The sequence below is a fragment of the Notothenia rossii genome (assembly GCF_949606895.1).
Source record: "Notothenia rossii genome assembly, chromosome: 6".
Lineage (NCBI taxonomy): Eukaryota > Metazoa > Chordata > Actinopteri > Perciformes > Nototheniidae > Notothenia > Notothenia rossii.
Genome location: NC_136909.1, coordinates 42,806,771 through 42,824,029, shown reverse-complemented (window position 1 = coordinate 42,824,029; position 17,259 = coordinate 42,806,771). Strand labels below are relative to the sequence as shown.

At 40.1% G+C, this 17,259-nt stretch overlaps 1 protein-coding gene across 1 annotated transcript in view; it reads right to left on the bottom strand.

The window, feature by feature from the left end:
- LOC307044596 (uncharacterized protein) overlaps positions 1-8,900 on the bottom strand; it is a gene marked incomplete at its 5' end in the record, with an annotated part of 66,088 nt that extends 57,188 nt beyond the window's left edge. The window contains 4 exons of the mRNA XM_079689907.1: positions 1,063-1,079; positions 6,219-6,319; positions 8,535-8,645; positions 8,822-8,900. Coding sequence (XP_079546033.1) covers positions 1,063-1,079; positions 6,219-6,319; positions 8,535-8,645; positions 8,822-8,900 — 308 coding nt within the window. The remainder of the gene's footprint in view (positions 1-1,062; positions 1,080-6,218; positions 6,320-8,534; positions 8,646-8,821) is intronic.
- Positions 8,901-17,259: the final 8,359 nt, after the last annotated feature.

Below are 17,259 nucleotides of genomic sequence, written 5' to 3'. Positions count from 1 at the left end.
AAGCGCTCTATACATTATTTGTATTATTATTATGCCATATTGGTCCAAATATATTGATTATATATTGTCATATAAATTAATGTATTTATGTTATAGCAATAATGCAAATAACAATTTAAAATCAGAGTCTAGCATTATACCCTGCATTGAGGGTTAAATGAATGATCAGTATTAATAGCACATATGAGATGCCATGAATAAATAAAGTCAAATAAAAACAAACAGAATCCTTGTTGTCATCAGTGATGTCACAGTGACTCAGCCTGCAGTACAGCACTACATATCCACAGCAGAGGGGGGGTGTCTACATGGCAATGATCGTAGGTGTTTTAAGTTTTAATCAACAAGAAAAACATATACAATAAGTTATTATTAAAAACCTTCCCGATGTGGGATCAATTAAGTATATCTTATCCTATTGGATTTTGTATAACTTTTATGTTTTCATCCTCCGTTTGGTGTCTTTGTTGTTAAAATGTTCATATTTTAATACTCAACATGAAATATAACGTTATGCCGAACTATACAACCCAAACATTTTTGACGTATTTGCAGATCCAAACAAAATCAGAAAACATGTTTTACCTCAAAGTTTTCTGCGGTGATTCAGAATAAAAATCTTTAGAATTAGGTGGAATCCTTTTTTGCTCTGACAATGTTTATTTAAAATAATACATCAGCTTCTCTGTTCATTTTTAAATCTGCCCAAGTGTCCTCAGAATTCTGCATAACCGATAAAATAATTTATATTAGGCCTATTATTATTATTATTATTATTTCCCGAGGCACCTTAGTCAAAGTCTATCATGACTAATCATTCAAATAATTTACACAAATGTATCAATCGATGAATGTATTCTAAAACTACAGATTTATTATTTGATCATGTGTTTATTGATTTACATACATTTCAAATCTGGACTTATGATCTCAGCTTTTCTGAAAACTGGCTGCACTTGATGATATGAAGAAGTGAAACAGTGTGTTGTGTTTCCCAGTTGTTGGACACTTTCATCCCGCACAGGATCAGTGGCTGTACCCGCACAGGATCAGTGGCTGTACCCGCACAGGATCAGTGGCTGTAGACACAAGAGATGGATAGAGAACAATATGGCACCATTTAAAATCATTAGTGTATGACATTTACGTCTCAGAGAGAGGAGCCCCGTCCCCCTGGAATATCTTTTGTGGCTGAGAACAAAGCCTCCCGGGTGTCTGTAACCATCAAACATACAGTTTAACTGGCAGCAAATCTGCATGTGGGTGGGGGTGAGATGGTGCTGGAGCGTATCCTCCCCTCTGGTCTTCAACATCTCAATCACGTCTCCTGGGCCCGCCCCTTTGTATTAGCCTCAGAAAGTGATGGACATCCTTTCACTGGCTGCCTGACCTCTAGTAATCCTGTTTCACAGACCAGCTCCCCGCTGAAGACGGCACAATGGCGGCGCTCAGCCTCCTCCCAGTCGATCTTCCGACAGACTTGATCGAGCAAATTAGTATCCTTTGGTAAGGGCATGACCAAAGACCTTTTCAACACCCTAGCAGAATCAATAAAGACCAGAGAACAGCATGTTTCTTTCTTTTTTGTCCTTTTACTTCCCTTCCTTGCCGCAGTGTGACTTGTATCCAGGGTTCACTCTCCTGTGTGTTTGCTCCACACGGCTGCACTGCTGGGTGGAGGTCAGAGGTTAACTCTGCTGACGGCCAGCGTGTAATCACCATTTCACCCCTGCTCCTGGTAAAAGACTTGTTACATGATGTATGGCTGAGGCTGCTGAGGGGCCAAAACAAAAGAGAAAAGGAAAAGAAGAAGATGTCAAACTGGAGCTGATGGAGGACCAAATCAGACTGTGAATATTCGGTTTTATTTGACTTTTGTCTGGTGATTTATTTCAGTCAACCATCTCATGGAAAGGAAAAACTCTGAAATGAATTTTCACTGGTTAACACGTTCCTTCATTTCCGTTGCATTAAAGACAAACAAAAATATAATTGGGAATTCATCTGCTGCTGAAAATAGTCCCCAATAAATCCACGATGGCCCACTGTTTGAGATAGGTTTGATAAAAACTACAATTTCCAGCTGCAATAATAAATGACTGACCTTTTTTTTCAATCAGAAATATATAAAATATAATCTGGTTTGTTTTGCCACTTTAAGGTGAATTAGTGCTAACAAGCCAATTATGTAAGGAACAATTCAACACATTGTAGGTTAGGACCTCCTCATGTGGGGTTAGGGTTAGGGCCCTGAGACGCTGTTTCTCTGGGTTTATCAATTTTTGTCAATATTTGCCAAATGACCAACACATGTATGGTTATTAAAATCACACAAAATGCTAATATGAGTTTAACAGCATTTATAATTATTGTTAGCATGATAATGAGTTGCATGTACACTGAAAAGGATTCATCTACCGAAATAGGCAGATAAGTACAAGAATGGGTTCTGTGTTAATCAAAATAAATACAAGTAATAATAGTAATAATAATAATAATAATATATTTAATATAGTCCCACTCATCATTAGAGCTAATTTGGTCCCATTTCCTGATGTGTTGTTCCATCTCGTAATGGTTGGTGGGAATACTTTTTTCCAAAAGAGGTTGGCGTCACAATTTATTTTTTAGAAACCTTAATTTCCGATAGATTCTTGATTAAGCTTTAAAAAGTGTTTTACATAATAATTGTACTTATTATCTGTGGACCATTTTCCACAAGAACCCGTTCTGTTTTGATTTTCATTTGACTGGTTCCGTCATGTCACTATTTGATTTAGGAGGAGCCTGGGACTTCAGATTCTAATTGAAGCTGTTATGAAAACATTTTCTATTTTTGTAATTCTTTATTGTGTCTGATGCTCCCTCTCCTCTCCGCTGTGTGGGCTTTTCCATTTTCACGCAACTTCACATACAATCCTGACCCTGCGTAAATTAGCTGTGCCTGATTATTATTATTTGTAAATGCTTCTAAGCAGCCCCGTTTCACTTGGCAGAGATACATCTCTCTGCCATTTTAAGTAACATTAATTGCATCGAGCCTATGTAACCAACACAACCTTTACAGCATTACCAGCAAGCTTAGTACATTTTTAAGTGTAGTACATGCATAATTTTACTCAGTGTGGTAAATAGCACTCTATGAGTGAAGCCACAGCTGTTGTTGCACAAATGTTTCAGTGTTAATTAACACTCAACATGCATCGGTTATCATGTGCAGGCAAAAGGTGTTGATGTTTCAGCACAAAAGAGAGGAAAGAGAGATAATGTGCTGATATATCAAATATTTATCAAAATGTGAAAAACCCCAGACAAGCATATATTTAAATGGCAGCAAAAATGAATAGTAGGCTTTGAGTAAACAATTAAAAATCACTATAATTGTATGTGTGTGAGATTGACCGTTGAGCGGCCCGACCAAGCAAGGAGGCAGAGGCAGAACGTCCAAAAATATAACCCGGTGTGGGCATTTATTAAAACATTACACACAGCCCCAATCCTGCTGCTGCTGCTGCTGCTGCTGTTGTTGTTGTTGTTGTTGTTGTTGTTGTTGTTGTTGTTGTTGTTGTTTCACGTGAGCCCAGCCTGCAGCAACCAGGATCTCACACACACACTCACACCCAACAAGAAACAGCACTTAAATACACAGACTAACAAGACACAGGTGAGGGGGGAGCAATTAGACACAGGTGAGGGGGGAGGAGCAAACACAGGGCACCAGGTGAACACAATTGGGTAATCAGTAGGAGGGAACACAGAGACGACCGGAAGCAACAGACAAGATGGGGGTGAACACTTATACCAAATAAATACTACATCAATAAATTATATGAACATGTTCACGAGAGCTCTAGTAACGGCGTCTCGTCGTTACAATGTGTAAGCAAGATGATTTTCTTGTGATTCTATGGTATGCAAGATATATTTGTAGTTAATAGTAGACCCTAGCTGCATTTGCATGTTTTATAATCATGTTTCAATCATGTTGCAGTGGGGCTGTCAAACGATTAAAATTTCTAATCAGATTAATCACAGCTTAAAAATTAATTCTTCATGATTAATCACCATTCTAACTATGTCCAAAATATGCCATTTCTTTATGTATATTGTTGTGGGAATGGAAAGATATCAACACGTAATGTTATATCGATGTATATAGAGATGTACCACAGCAAAAGTATTCTCCGTCGGGACTTCCTGCAACAACACCACGCCGTTATCGTGATTCTGATTGGCCAGAAGAAATTATCAAAGATGTTCTATTGAGAAGACGATCACTACGTGACAAAAGTTTTCAAAACCGTTTCTAGTTTTCGGTATTTCCAGACAAGTGACCGCTGAAATCAATCTTACTAACTGCTCTGTGCAATTTACTCCTCGCGAGTTGGCGGACTTTATTTTGCTTACTTTAACATCATTTTTCATGGTGGGGCTAAGCCATTTCTTGGCATGGGTGTAGCCTATCCCAGTCATACCCTGGCGCTGCCACTGGTGGGATGTATGGGGCGGGCCATTCTGCGCATGCGTTAAATGCGTTAAATATTTTAACGCAATTAATAAAAAAAATGAATTACCGCCGTTAAAGCGATAATTTTGACAGCATTAGTATTAAGACTTTTAGATATTAATTTCAAACATTGGCAGCTAATTGATCATATATAATAACTATGGGCGGTGTGTTGTGATCAAATTTAAGAAAACATACAGTAAACACACACGGAATCTGTCTCTGTCTCTTTCTCCCTCGGGGGGCATCATACATCATAGAGCAGCTATGTAATCCCCCCCCCCACCCCAACCATAACCATCCGAACCACAAATATCAGGAAGAAAGTTTCTCTGCATCGCCTGAAGATAGGATGTGCATGATTTTTGCATTGCTACATATTTGCTTCCAATGTTTGCATTTTGCACTTACAACGTACATTACAACCAGCCTATTATAAAAAACTGATGATGACTTTGATTATGAGCTAAACATGCACCGACCTTGGATAACTAATGATGGGTTCAGGGGCCCAATTACACGTACTTGGGGCTCCCTGACACATTTATGACACTGCGATCCTCCCATCCTGTTGTTCGGTTCTTTTGTCTCTTGAGGAATGTCCTTCAATTGTCAATATTCAATAATCAGCAGCGGGGCGTTCAGGCAGATGTTAGGATGCCCCGCAGCAGGTCCCTAGCTCCGTCTGCCCCCTGAGCACCCCCCTGCAGCCCCTCACACACATCACTGCAAACCAGACATGTGAGAGGACACTGAGAGCCAACGGCGTCATTTCTATAGAGCCAAATGTATTTGGTATTATAACGTCTCACCAAAGTGTCCTCTGAATGTCCAGCTGCTGTGGAACAGAGGAGCTGTTCAACTTGTTGATACACTTTCCTTCCATAATTCCTGTTCTCTCAGATCAATACGTTTAATGCGCGGCTGCCAGTGGTGGAGTCAGGGCCGGTTTTTGGCATAAACATAGGCGGTCTGTGTATTTATAGAAATGTATTTATTTATTAACAATTATTATTTTTAACATCTTATTTTGTATTTGTATTATTATTTATTTATGTATTCACTTATTTACTTATTTATTATATATTATATATTATGAATGTGAGAATGTTTGTATAAGTTGCTGAAACTTAAATTATTATTAAACTCAATTATAATTGTTTTAATAAATGTTAAAAACCAGGTATCTATTGCTCTTGAATCAGGTGTACAGGGTGGGTTATAGAGGGTCCTACAGAGGAATGTGCATTGTTGCACATAGCCTCACCAGGGTGAATGCCACTGGGTCAGATATTTGTGAATACAAGCAGCAGGACATTGAAAGTGTTTAAGGCTGTACTTTTTCACAACAGATAAATGACACCTTTCCCTCTGAGCAGCTCGTCTACTCTGATAAAGAATCAATATGTTGCTGCTCCTCACAGGAGGCTGCCCACACAACATCACTGTCTGTTTGCAGACAGCCATGCTGTTAGCATTCATGTCAGTGTCAGGCTTTGCCTTTGTAAACCCTCACAATAACAACCATCCATCCATCTGTCCATTTTCTGCTAGTGGTTCTCAGTCATGATGATCTAGCTGGTCCGGGTGCTTAGCCTCAGCCCAAAGGTTCCAGTGGTAAATGGAGGGTCACCCCCCCTCCTGATGTTGCTCTGCCTCCGGGTCTACATACAGTTGGACGTGCCAGGGAAACCCCCCCCAGGGAACTCACCAGGAACACCAGAAGCTCCATAACTGTCTCGTTCTGACCAGGGGGAGCAGCTGTCACACTGCAGCTCTCCAGGTCACAAGCAGGTGTTTTTGCCTCATATCCTAGCAACATAACAGAAAGACACTGTTGTATGAAAAAATGCAGTTACAATATAAATATATGAGAATATCGTGTAAATAATCCAGCGCCTCTTAAATAACTGGTTACAATTGTTAAAAATGTCACATGCTCTCTCTCCATCTGCTTCACTCAATCCAATCTATTTGCCAAATAAGAGAAACAGTGCACACTAAACAAAGATGAGGGATGCAATTGTTTTACCTTCATTTGTCCTCAAATTCTATATAATTGTCACGATTAAATCCATATTGTGAATCATTCTAGCCAGGATTATTGTGTGGTAAAAATCTGATAAGAGCGGTTGATTCTTTGTTTCAGTTGTACCTTCACATGATCATCTTTGTCATTTGGATTGTCTTGGTTGGAATTCATTTTGTATTATTTATGATCATGTTGGACTGCATTAGTTTGAGTAGATGTACCTGATAAACTGTTTACTTAGAGGATGCAGCTTCATATCACCAGCAGACATTTGAGTAAGTCTTTGGAAGAGCTCAAGGAAGCAGCAGTGCCTTGGCCCTCTGTGCTGTGTAAGTGAATGCAGGGAAGGCCCTCGGCTGCTCTAAATTTGGTTGTATTTGCTTCATGAATAAAGCTGAAAAGCTTTGTAGTGTCCGGGGACATTCTACATGTGTCCAGGGCAAAGGTCAAGCGCCTTTTGTTCCCTGTGAGCGCTGCTAATCACAGCCCTGTGCTAACTGGGAGGCTGAGGGCCGGAGCTAAGGGAGCAGTGTTAGATACCAATATACTGTACCGTGGAGCGCCATACTTCAACGTGATGTAGTTTTGGCAAAAATATTAAATATTCACCAACACATCTCAGTAACACATTTGCGATAATGTAATTTTCAGGCAAAAACAGGCAAAACATTTAAAGAGTATTAAAGAGAATATCTCAGTGTTTTGGGATGACACTTTTAAAGACATCAGTTTTGAGAAACTCTAAGGTTATAGACATTTCTCACTATATTCTGTATTTTATATACGAAAACAGCAGATTCTTCTGACATAAAAAGAACATGGTTGGTTGGATGAAGCCCTATCTAAAAATAAGCATGTTTTCCTTTTTGTGAGAACTTTAACAAATATTTAAATACTCTTTAAAGACATTTGCTGTGAAAACTACACATTAAAAATAAAACAACCTGTATACTGTATGGGCAATACCAAACTTAGATTGTATTCATTAAAAAGATAAATGTACTAGAATGTTGCCTTTATTAACAAGTTATTTAAACCAGGTTATATCCGTTAAAATATTAGATACAATTATTATTATTATTATGGCAAGATACAGCCTACAATACCAGCTCTTAAATGCGGATGCTAATTATTATTATTTCCCACATCTAACATCATATTTAATAAGAAGTTATGTCCGATGTTCTGTTAAACTCATTTGAACCTTGTGATTTAATATACAGTTGGAGACCCTTACTTTGGTTAGCTTTCCTTTTTTTTTGATGGTTAAAGTTGGTTCATATTTTAGTGTCATTCACTTTTTGTTATATTGAACTATTTACACTCATGCACAGTCTGGCCCAAACCTTTCAGTGTCCCAATGTTAGCGGCTATAACTTAAAGTGTATCCCTTACACGGTTTAAAGCAGTTGAAAGGATTTTGAACACCCCAAAAGCCAAAATGTCCTTCTTAGCTCTTAAAAGAAAACATGAAGCAGTTGTGAGGAAGGGAGCCCTGTCCCCTGTCAAACCATGAGATAAAATCAATTCCCTGTCATGTCCAAGAGCCGCATTTAGAGAAATAAAGGAAAAAGAAAGAACCGGAGGAACCCCCTCAGGAGTTTTATCAGAGCCATTCTCTGGACTTGTCTTCGCCCTTAAGAGGGTCAAGAGTGGTGAGCAGACACTCTCCTTTCTGAAGGAGGGCATCTAAACAAACCCTGCTAACAGAGAGGAGCTCTCCAGAGAGCGGAGAGGAGACTCTGAGAGAGCTGGATTTATTGTCACGCTGGGAAAATCACTGTGCAGCAGATCCAACAATGCAGTGAGTTTAGAAGTGTTTTCAGTTTGTTTACGGTCACTTTGAACATTGACAGAGATATCAAAAGCTCCCAAGTTGTAGTCTTTACGTCCACAGACGTTGTTATGGGGTGTTGGGATTAGGCTCTAGGCTGCACTGGGTCTGTATTTATTTAAAACCATGTAAAGTGGGAGTCTAACAAATCAGACGCTGACCTTGGGTCCATGTTGTGCGGGGCAGCGTGCGTGAGCAGAGCCAGTGAATGGCCGGACGCAGCGGGGCCTGCAGGCACCTGGCCGGACGGCCTGGGCGCTCCACAATGCTGTCTGGGGGGTAATTACCACAAGGTATTCTTTAAAAAGACCAGATGGGGATGAGGTCCTACCCCACCCCATAATTTACAACAAAACCCCATTCAATGACATACTTAATCCACCCACCGGTTAGCTCTTTCAAAGGCGCCTGTTGTTGTGCCTGTTCCTTTATGCTAATTCAGACTCACCCCACACCTCCCTCACAGACACAGAGAGAAAGAGGGAAAGTGAGGGAGACATAAGTGCCTGGGGGGGCTCAGAAAGCATTCTTCATTTTCAAATCGCTTCCGCCACAGCAAGTACAGTAACATTTGTACTCCCCTCCTCTGGTTTCTGTTCTCCGCTGCCCCCAAGTGCAGTTTGGTTCTTTGAGGAAGAGCGGATGGGGGGGGGGGAGCGGAGCGACAGTGGGAGGGAAATAAGGGGGGCGGGGGAGGGGTGAGAGAGCTAGGCGGGGACAGAGAGAGAGGCCTTTATAGGCAAGGTCAAGTCAGGGTTCAGGGTTCAGGGTGGCACCAGCTGAGGTTGGGAGGGGGGGCACCAGTTATTTTGTGGGTACATATCTGTTTCGCATCCATCTGGACTCCTCCCCTCACCCCCCTCACTGCTTTCCCAATCAAGTTAACCAGGAACCCCCCCAGAATCCCCAGAGAATACATAATCAGATCCCCCCCCCCTCTCAGAGCCGTGTTGTGCTCATCCAGCCTCAGGTTTCATCTGCTGCTCTCACACGTTCTCATCATGCTTTCCTCAACTCCTATTATTTGAATACGTTTTAAATACATAAGCAATTAAAATGTAGATACCCTCTGTCCATTTTGCAAGAAAAAGAAAAAGATTTGTGGGACAAATCTTTAAGCCATGATATTTTTCAGCAAACAGTTACAGGGAAGAGAGGAATACTTTACTTATACCTGAATGCATCATTTAAACTTATTTCTTAGTTTAAGATGTAATAGATACATTTATTGAACTGCTCATTGAGACAGTTGTTATGATATTCAAATTCCAAAATGTTCACATTGCCTTTTCAAAGTGAACGTGTGTGAGGCAGGACTGGTACATGGTCCCTCAAAATGCATTCACAAAATAACACTGTTTCTTCATGGTCTCATTTAGTTTGGATGTTTTTTTTCTTATTTTGAGAAAATATAAGGCTGTGTTTTTTAAGTGTATTAAACATATGTATTCATTGCTTTTTAATACATTTTATATTAAGACTCTTGATAAATGTAAGTTCAATATGAATAGTTATTATCAAACTAAACTCTGGTTTAATGACAGCTACAAACTAGGCCATAACTACTGTACCCTGTAGACGTCTACATGTACCCTATACTAGCTCATCTGATGATATTCACCGTGTGGTGTATTCTGAGCCATGAGTCTGTGTCAAAGGAGCACCAATGTCAGTCAGGTGCCATCGGTATATTCAAATAATGCCACAAGCACAATTTTGCTGACCTGATGTGAAATCAAGAGGTGTTGAATAGGGACGGTATAGATATGTCCCCAACAATATCCATCCACCACCTAATTGACCCTACTATAAATAAATACATAGTTATAATTACTGTTGTCATCAGTGTAAAGTATTTAGTGCAACAAATCTGAACAGATCTTGAAATATCATGACTATTATAATGAAACTATTTTAATGTCTTTATATAAGATATTTTTCTACAGGAAAAGGAATATATTAAAGGAATATAAAATGCCTGAGACCCTTTAATACACTATTTATTGGTATGCATTATAAAGCCTGAGACTGCAGGAGATGTTTTGCTCCTCCCGCTGTGATGCAGCGGTGAACGGAGCAAAACACACACTTCAAGTCAGATCATCGCCCTTAGCTATTTTAATTACCTCACAAACTACCTAAACTAGTTATAAATATGTTTATTTTTACTTTCGTCCGGGTCACTCATTACTGGATCAGCTGCTGCATGAGACAGACACTGACGCTGTCAGAAGAGAGGGAGGAAAAAGAGAGACTCCGTGTGTTTTATTATATTATATAGAGTCGTTATTCATTTGTTTTAAAGCTCAATAAATAGCAAAGAAGACCTTTGACCGGCACTTTAAAATTTTGTCCGGAAGATTTCAACTTTAATACACGTTGAATGGCGAAAAACTCTGCCCGGTTCCCTCTGCCCCCACCGCGGAGAATAAACAGAAGGGCAACCATGACAACCATGCTTCTTCGCTGCTTTTGTGGAGGAAGTTACAGCGCCACGTACAGATGTAGCACTGAATTTTGGACTCCAGCTTACAGCTTCCTGCCTACGACCTGCCAAAGACCAGTATAGAGGAATGTTAAGCCCTCCCACTATTTTCCAAGAGGGCGTTGCCAGATTTTCAATTTCAGGTTTTAACCAGGAGATGGCGCTTCATTCACAAATACAGAAAGACAAGTTTCATGGACTTTCAGTTGTGTTTTGAAGAGCATTTGAACACATCCATATTTTAGATCAACTAAAGTATATCTAATCTTGTAATTCAATAATATAGAGTCTTTATATATTAAATAATCATAATGTAAATGTTTACATTACACTTCTTTATTTGTTATGCTCATACTTTAACCTTTACAATCGTTTGCTTTAATATGCAGTATATTTTTGTGTTTGCTTCCTCCTGCTCCCTTTCGGACACATACTGTATGATTTATTATTATTATTAATATGAAGATATTATTAAGATAAGATAAGATGTTACTTTATTGATTGAACATTTTAGTTTAGAATGTGCTGTCCCACGGTAATTCAGAAGGCTCACAGGTCACATTCCGACCATTATTTAAAACAATAGGTGCTTTCACACCGTCTACAGCAGGGGTCACCAAACTACGGCCCGGGGGCCGGATCCGGCCCGCCACCCCCCTTTGACCGGCCCCCACCCCCTCTGCCCCCCACTAATTGAACCGGCCCTATGAGGCAAATCCCCAAAAGTCGTCATGGCTTATTTTTTTCAAATTGATTTTTGGAAAATAATAACATGTCTGCGTTTCGTATTTTGTTGATTTTGTTTCAGTTAAAAAAATTATATTTAGTTATAAAATAAAATGCACTATATTTGCCGAATTGTCGTCACCCGACATGATGGAGATCAAGTGAGTGACAGACAACGCACGCGTAGAGAACTGTCAGTGTTCAGGACAGCAAAAATGGCTAATGTTAACGTTAAACGAAAAGTTGATAGAGAGTGCAGAATTTTCAAAGAACAGTGGACAAATGAATATTTTTTTGTTCAGTATAAGGACCGTGCCGTTTGCATTATCTGTAAAGAGAGTGTGGCGGTTTTCAAGGAATATAATCTTCGTCGTCACCACGAAACCCGCCACAGTGACTTTGCTAGTTTGCGAGGGCAAGCAAGAGCAGACAGAATTCGCAGAATGAAAGGCGGACTGGCAGCACAACAACAAACATTAATTCGCCAAACCCAGGTAAACCACGCTGCTGTTCGAGCTAGCTTCAAGGTAGCTCACATACTAGCTACCCATGGGAAGCCCTTCACTGATGGGGACTTTGTTAAAAAATGCATCCTTGCTGTGGCCGAGGAGGTGTGTCCCGACAAGAGAGAGGCAGTCAACGGTGTGAGTCTCTCCGCGACTACTATGACCAGGCGAGTAGAAGAATTGGGGGACGACGTTTATGAGCAGCTGAACGAGAAAGCGTCACAATTCAAGTTTTTTGCTTTGGCCATGGATGAGAGCAATGATGTGCAGGACACAGCACAACTGCTCATTTTTATTCGTGGGATTAGCGAAAGCTTTGAAGTGTCTGAGGAGCTGGCAGCACTAAAAAGCCTCAAAGGAACTACAACAGGAGAGGATATTTTTGTCCAAGTGTGCAAAACAATGGAAGAGTTGGGTCTAGACTGGTGTAAATTTGCCAGCATCACTACGGATGGCGCACCTAGTATGGTTGGCACGACAAGAGGGCTAGTAGGGCGCTTGAACAGCGAATTCGAGGAACGAGGTCTCACCCCCCCACTACAAGTCCACTGTCTGATTCACCAGCAAGCCCTATGCTGCAAAGTTTTGAAGTGGGCGTCTGTCATGAAGGTGGTTGTGCACTGTGTCAACTACATCCGAAAAAATGGTCTGAAACACAGACAGTTCCAGGCCTTCCTCTCCGAGCTTGAGTCTGCCTACGAGGATGTGCTGTACTACACAGAAATCCGGTGGTTAAGCCGAGGCAAAGTGTTGCGCCGTTTCTACGACCTGCTACCCGAAATCAACACCTTCCTGCAGTCTAAAGGTGAAACGGTACGAGAGCTGACCGAGCCAGAATGGAAATGGGACCTCGCATTTTTAACAGATGTGACTGAAATGTTGAACCACCTTAACGTGCAGCTCCAAGGCAAAGGGAAGCTAATCAGTGACCTGTATTCCCACATCAAAGCGTTCGAGGTCAAACTAGTGATGCTTGTGAGACAGGTCGAAAAGTTGGACTTTACGCATCTCCCTGCCACCCAGAGCTACTGCGCTGAGAAACCACCTGTCCCGTTCCCAGTCGAAAAGTGCAAGGATGCACTGGAAATGCTGCAGGGGCAGTTCAGTGTGCGGTTCCGTGAGCTTCATGTCAACGGTAAAGCAATACGTTTGTTCCAGAACCCCTTTGCTGCCGACATAAATGATGCCCATCCCTCTCTTCAGTTTGAACTAGCCGAGTTGCAGAATTGTGATATCCTTAAAGATGCGTTCAAGCCTGACAGTCTCATTGAGTTCTATGCTTCGCTCCCAGAGGAAACCTACCCAAATGTCCACAGTTTTTGGCAGCACCTACATCAGTGAGCAAACCTTTTCCCGCATGAAGCAAACCAAGAATACAACAAGGAACAGACTCACAGATAAACACTTGCATCAGACTTTGAGACTGTTTACCACTAGACTGCAACCAGACATTGAACTTCTCATCAGCCAGAAGCAAACACACAGTTCACACTGATACGGTAAGCACACTGATTTTAACAATTACAGATTTTAATTGCTATAAATATGAAATGTGAAGGCTCTTTTTAATTTGCTACATATGTTGTAAAATTATGTCACAGAGAAAAGCAGACAGCAGCATGTCTTGCCATTTACTGAATATGGTGCTTCTTGTGTTCAATCCGTCATCCCTCCATGCCAGGGCTCCAGAAGGCACTCTGAAGTGAGGAGAGGAGATTGCTGTTGCTGACCCCATCCCAAAGACAGCACAATTCATCAACAAGTACAAATCCAGCTCACCTACATATAGGCTACTGATTTTGATTGCCATTATTCTGTATTATTGTTGTGCTTTAGTTTTGAGCCTACACTGCTCATGTCCTTTTCACCTTGACCTAAACAAAATGTTAACTGAACATGCTCACCTGGATAGGCATAAGAGTTGGCTAGTTCTATTAGCCTACTCATGTTATTATAATTTTGATGTTTTTTATTTATTTATTTATTTTATAGGCCTATTTATTTGACCTTTATTAAGTGCTGCACACAATTATTATTATCATTATTATTATTATTATTATTATTATTATTATTATTATTATTATTATTATTATTATTATTATTATTATTATTATTATTATTATTATCATCATCATCAGGCCTACCTATAATTTATAATTTTGAACTCACCTTTGACAGTGTCAATCACCTCAACTAGGCAGATGTTTCTTACCTTGACAGCTTTGATGTTATTTTTATTAGAAAACAAATAAATGGAATATCTGTGGTATTTCAAATTAAAGCAAAGTGTGAAGACTCAATTGCTACTTTTGTAAACCACTAGTAAAGATGGTAAACAAATATGTGACAGGAATCAAGTGTTGATATAGTAGTGTGGAAGTAGTAGTGGGGATTGCTGTGCCGGGCTAGTAATCTCTTCTACACAATGAGCTGACTCGGCCCCGGCCCCCCATCACAGTCAGGAACAATAATGTGGCCCCCAGAGAAAAAAGTTTGGTGACCCCTGGTCTACAGTTTGATTTGTATAGAGGGAGCTCTGTCAGTTTTCGAATTACCCATTTGCTTTCGGGGAGCCCTATTTTTCAGAGCACATCCTGCTACTAAATATGTCACACGCACGCTCTGTTGACTGGCGCAGCAGCGCGGATGCGATCAATTGCTATAAAAACACTCTTCTACTAATACAGACGGTGTCACTATGCCGGCGGATGTGGCCGTTGTTGAAGCCTCTTCAGGCTCCGCATCGGCAGGCCTCTCCCTCGGTGTGGAGCTGTCAAGCTCGACCCTAACGCCGCTTACAACGCCGGCCAACTAAAAGTTGTTTTCCGTTCACGTTGTCATTTTTAGACTCCTTCGCATCTTTGCTTGTGAATCCAAAAGCTGTGACGCTTGGCTGTTTTCGTTTTGCCATATTTTTTATTACAAAGCCAGAGTTAAAAAAATATCAATATGAACATTTCAAATACCGCGCCGGCATCACCGCCATAACCATAGCAACGTAAGTAAGAATGCAGCGCCGCCACGTACAGATGGCAACACCCAGACATATTCACAAATATAAAACAAATATTCAGAAACTGTAATGAACAATAACTATTATTTATTTCAAGAACTGTTATTTACAGAAACTCAACATTTCTAATCTGTGTGACACAAATATGCACGATTGTTTTGGGCTCCCCCTATTTATCTCAAAGTCGGCCTTCAGGGGAGCTCCCTCCCTCTTCGGGGGAGCCAAGCTCCCTCTAGCTCCCCCCCCATTTCGAACAGTGTCTGTGGCTGAATGGCCAGCGATTCGGTGCGGCGCATTTGTCATAGTGATCAGAGCTAACTGCCTGTCGTCAGATTTCATTTTAAAAAACAGATTTGATTTTAAGACTATTTCTGCGCTCATAAAGAATGAAATAAAAGAATAAATTAAATATAAAAATAAAAAAATATATAAAAATAAATAAAATTAAATAGTAATGCGTATTGAACTGGTTTCATTAATTAGTGAGTTTATTTAACACTAGAACCGCCAATCGGGTCAATTTGTGTGATGTGTGTTGTGTGTGTGCAATGTAACTTTTTTTCAATAAAATACTAAAGTCTCCCAGTCCGTGACTTTTCCTGAAAGTGTGTTATGTAGCACCCTATGTTGTTAAAAATTGCATTCTAATAGCGGGATTTGACGGGTTTAGGTAGGGCCTATACAAAAACCTCTGGCGGTTCTAGTGTTAAGGTAATTAGGTAAAGATAGAAGCCTTTTTTATCAGTAACGAATTTAGCAGTTGAACATAAAAGTCAACTAACTGAGGGTCACTTGCAACGACAGTGTTGTGTCTAACCTGTAAGCTTGTCACTCAGAGTAACCTACCGTTAATTTAGCTGCTGGAGAAGAAAGATCAAGGGGGGAGGGGGGGAGAGAGCTGTGGTTGATGGGCCATTAGTTGTGTAAATACACAGCTGAGAGCTGCCGTTTCATTCAGACTGTTTAAGAAACTGTAACAACGGACTATTTTTCTTAGCGGATGCATGTCAATTTAAATCAATACATACAACTATTCTTTAAATCAATACATACAACTATTTTTTAAATCAATAAAAACATTTTCTAAATCCATAAAAGCATTTCAATTAATATTGGGAGTCATGTCGTTACTTTGTTGAGAATGTGGCCGTGTAATAAGCGGGATAATTTGCAGCGACTTGTTCCTTATGGGAAAATAACACCCGTCATGTGTTTGTAGAAGTGTGTGTGGTTTTAAAACACTTTCATGAAGTGAAGGAATTTCCTTCTATAAAACAGCTGTGGGCAGCAGTGAGTTGTCACGGACATGAATTCATAGATCAAGGCAGACTGGTGCACACGGCAATGTTGTCCTGACTGTTGTTTTTATGCGGCACCGGCTTGAACAGGTCATGTGATCTGATCACGCCGGCGTGACGGGTCGACTCCAAAGGGTTAATATTACATACATATAAGTATTGTTACAAACTTGTATTTAGAAATACTCTGTTGTACTTATTGATGCATAAATGTGTTCATCCATTCAATGTGGCATCTGCTATAATGGGGTTAATTGTAGGATATTACTTAATAATACAATACATTACAATATATTGATATGATAATTACATTTGAGTTTTATTCATTTCTTATTTTATAGTTTCTCATTATTATTATTTTATTTTATCGCTCATCTTATTTTTGATTTATTAATCTGTGCTATCCTGTTTTTCACTCTCACTACTGTGTAAAAACACCCCAACAATATTACAAAAAATATACTGCATAAAGCAAACTATATACTTTATTTGATCTAAAATATTGATATTTTCTTCATTATATTAGCCTGTGAAAACCATAACAAATAAGTGATTAAATGCTACAGTATTCAGCAAACACAACTGCAGAGCTGCAAACATTGCAAACAGACTAAGTTCTACAATACCCAGTTGTCTTTTGTGTATTTTTGAATGAAGTGCCATCTCATCGTTAAATCCTGTAATTGAACAAATGGAGAACTTTGCAACGCCCTCTAGCAATTTGGCACACCCCCAGCCACTGGCATCCCCTGGGTTTTGACTGGGACACACCCATGTGAGTCCTATCTGGATTGCTACATCTGTAGTGTTGAAGGTGACCCGCAATGTTGCAACAAAAAGGATGCCCTTGGTGAAATC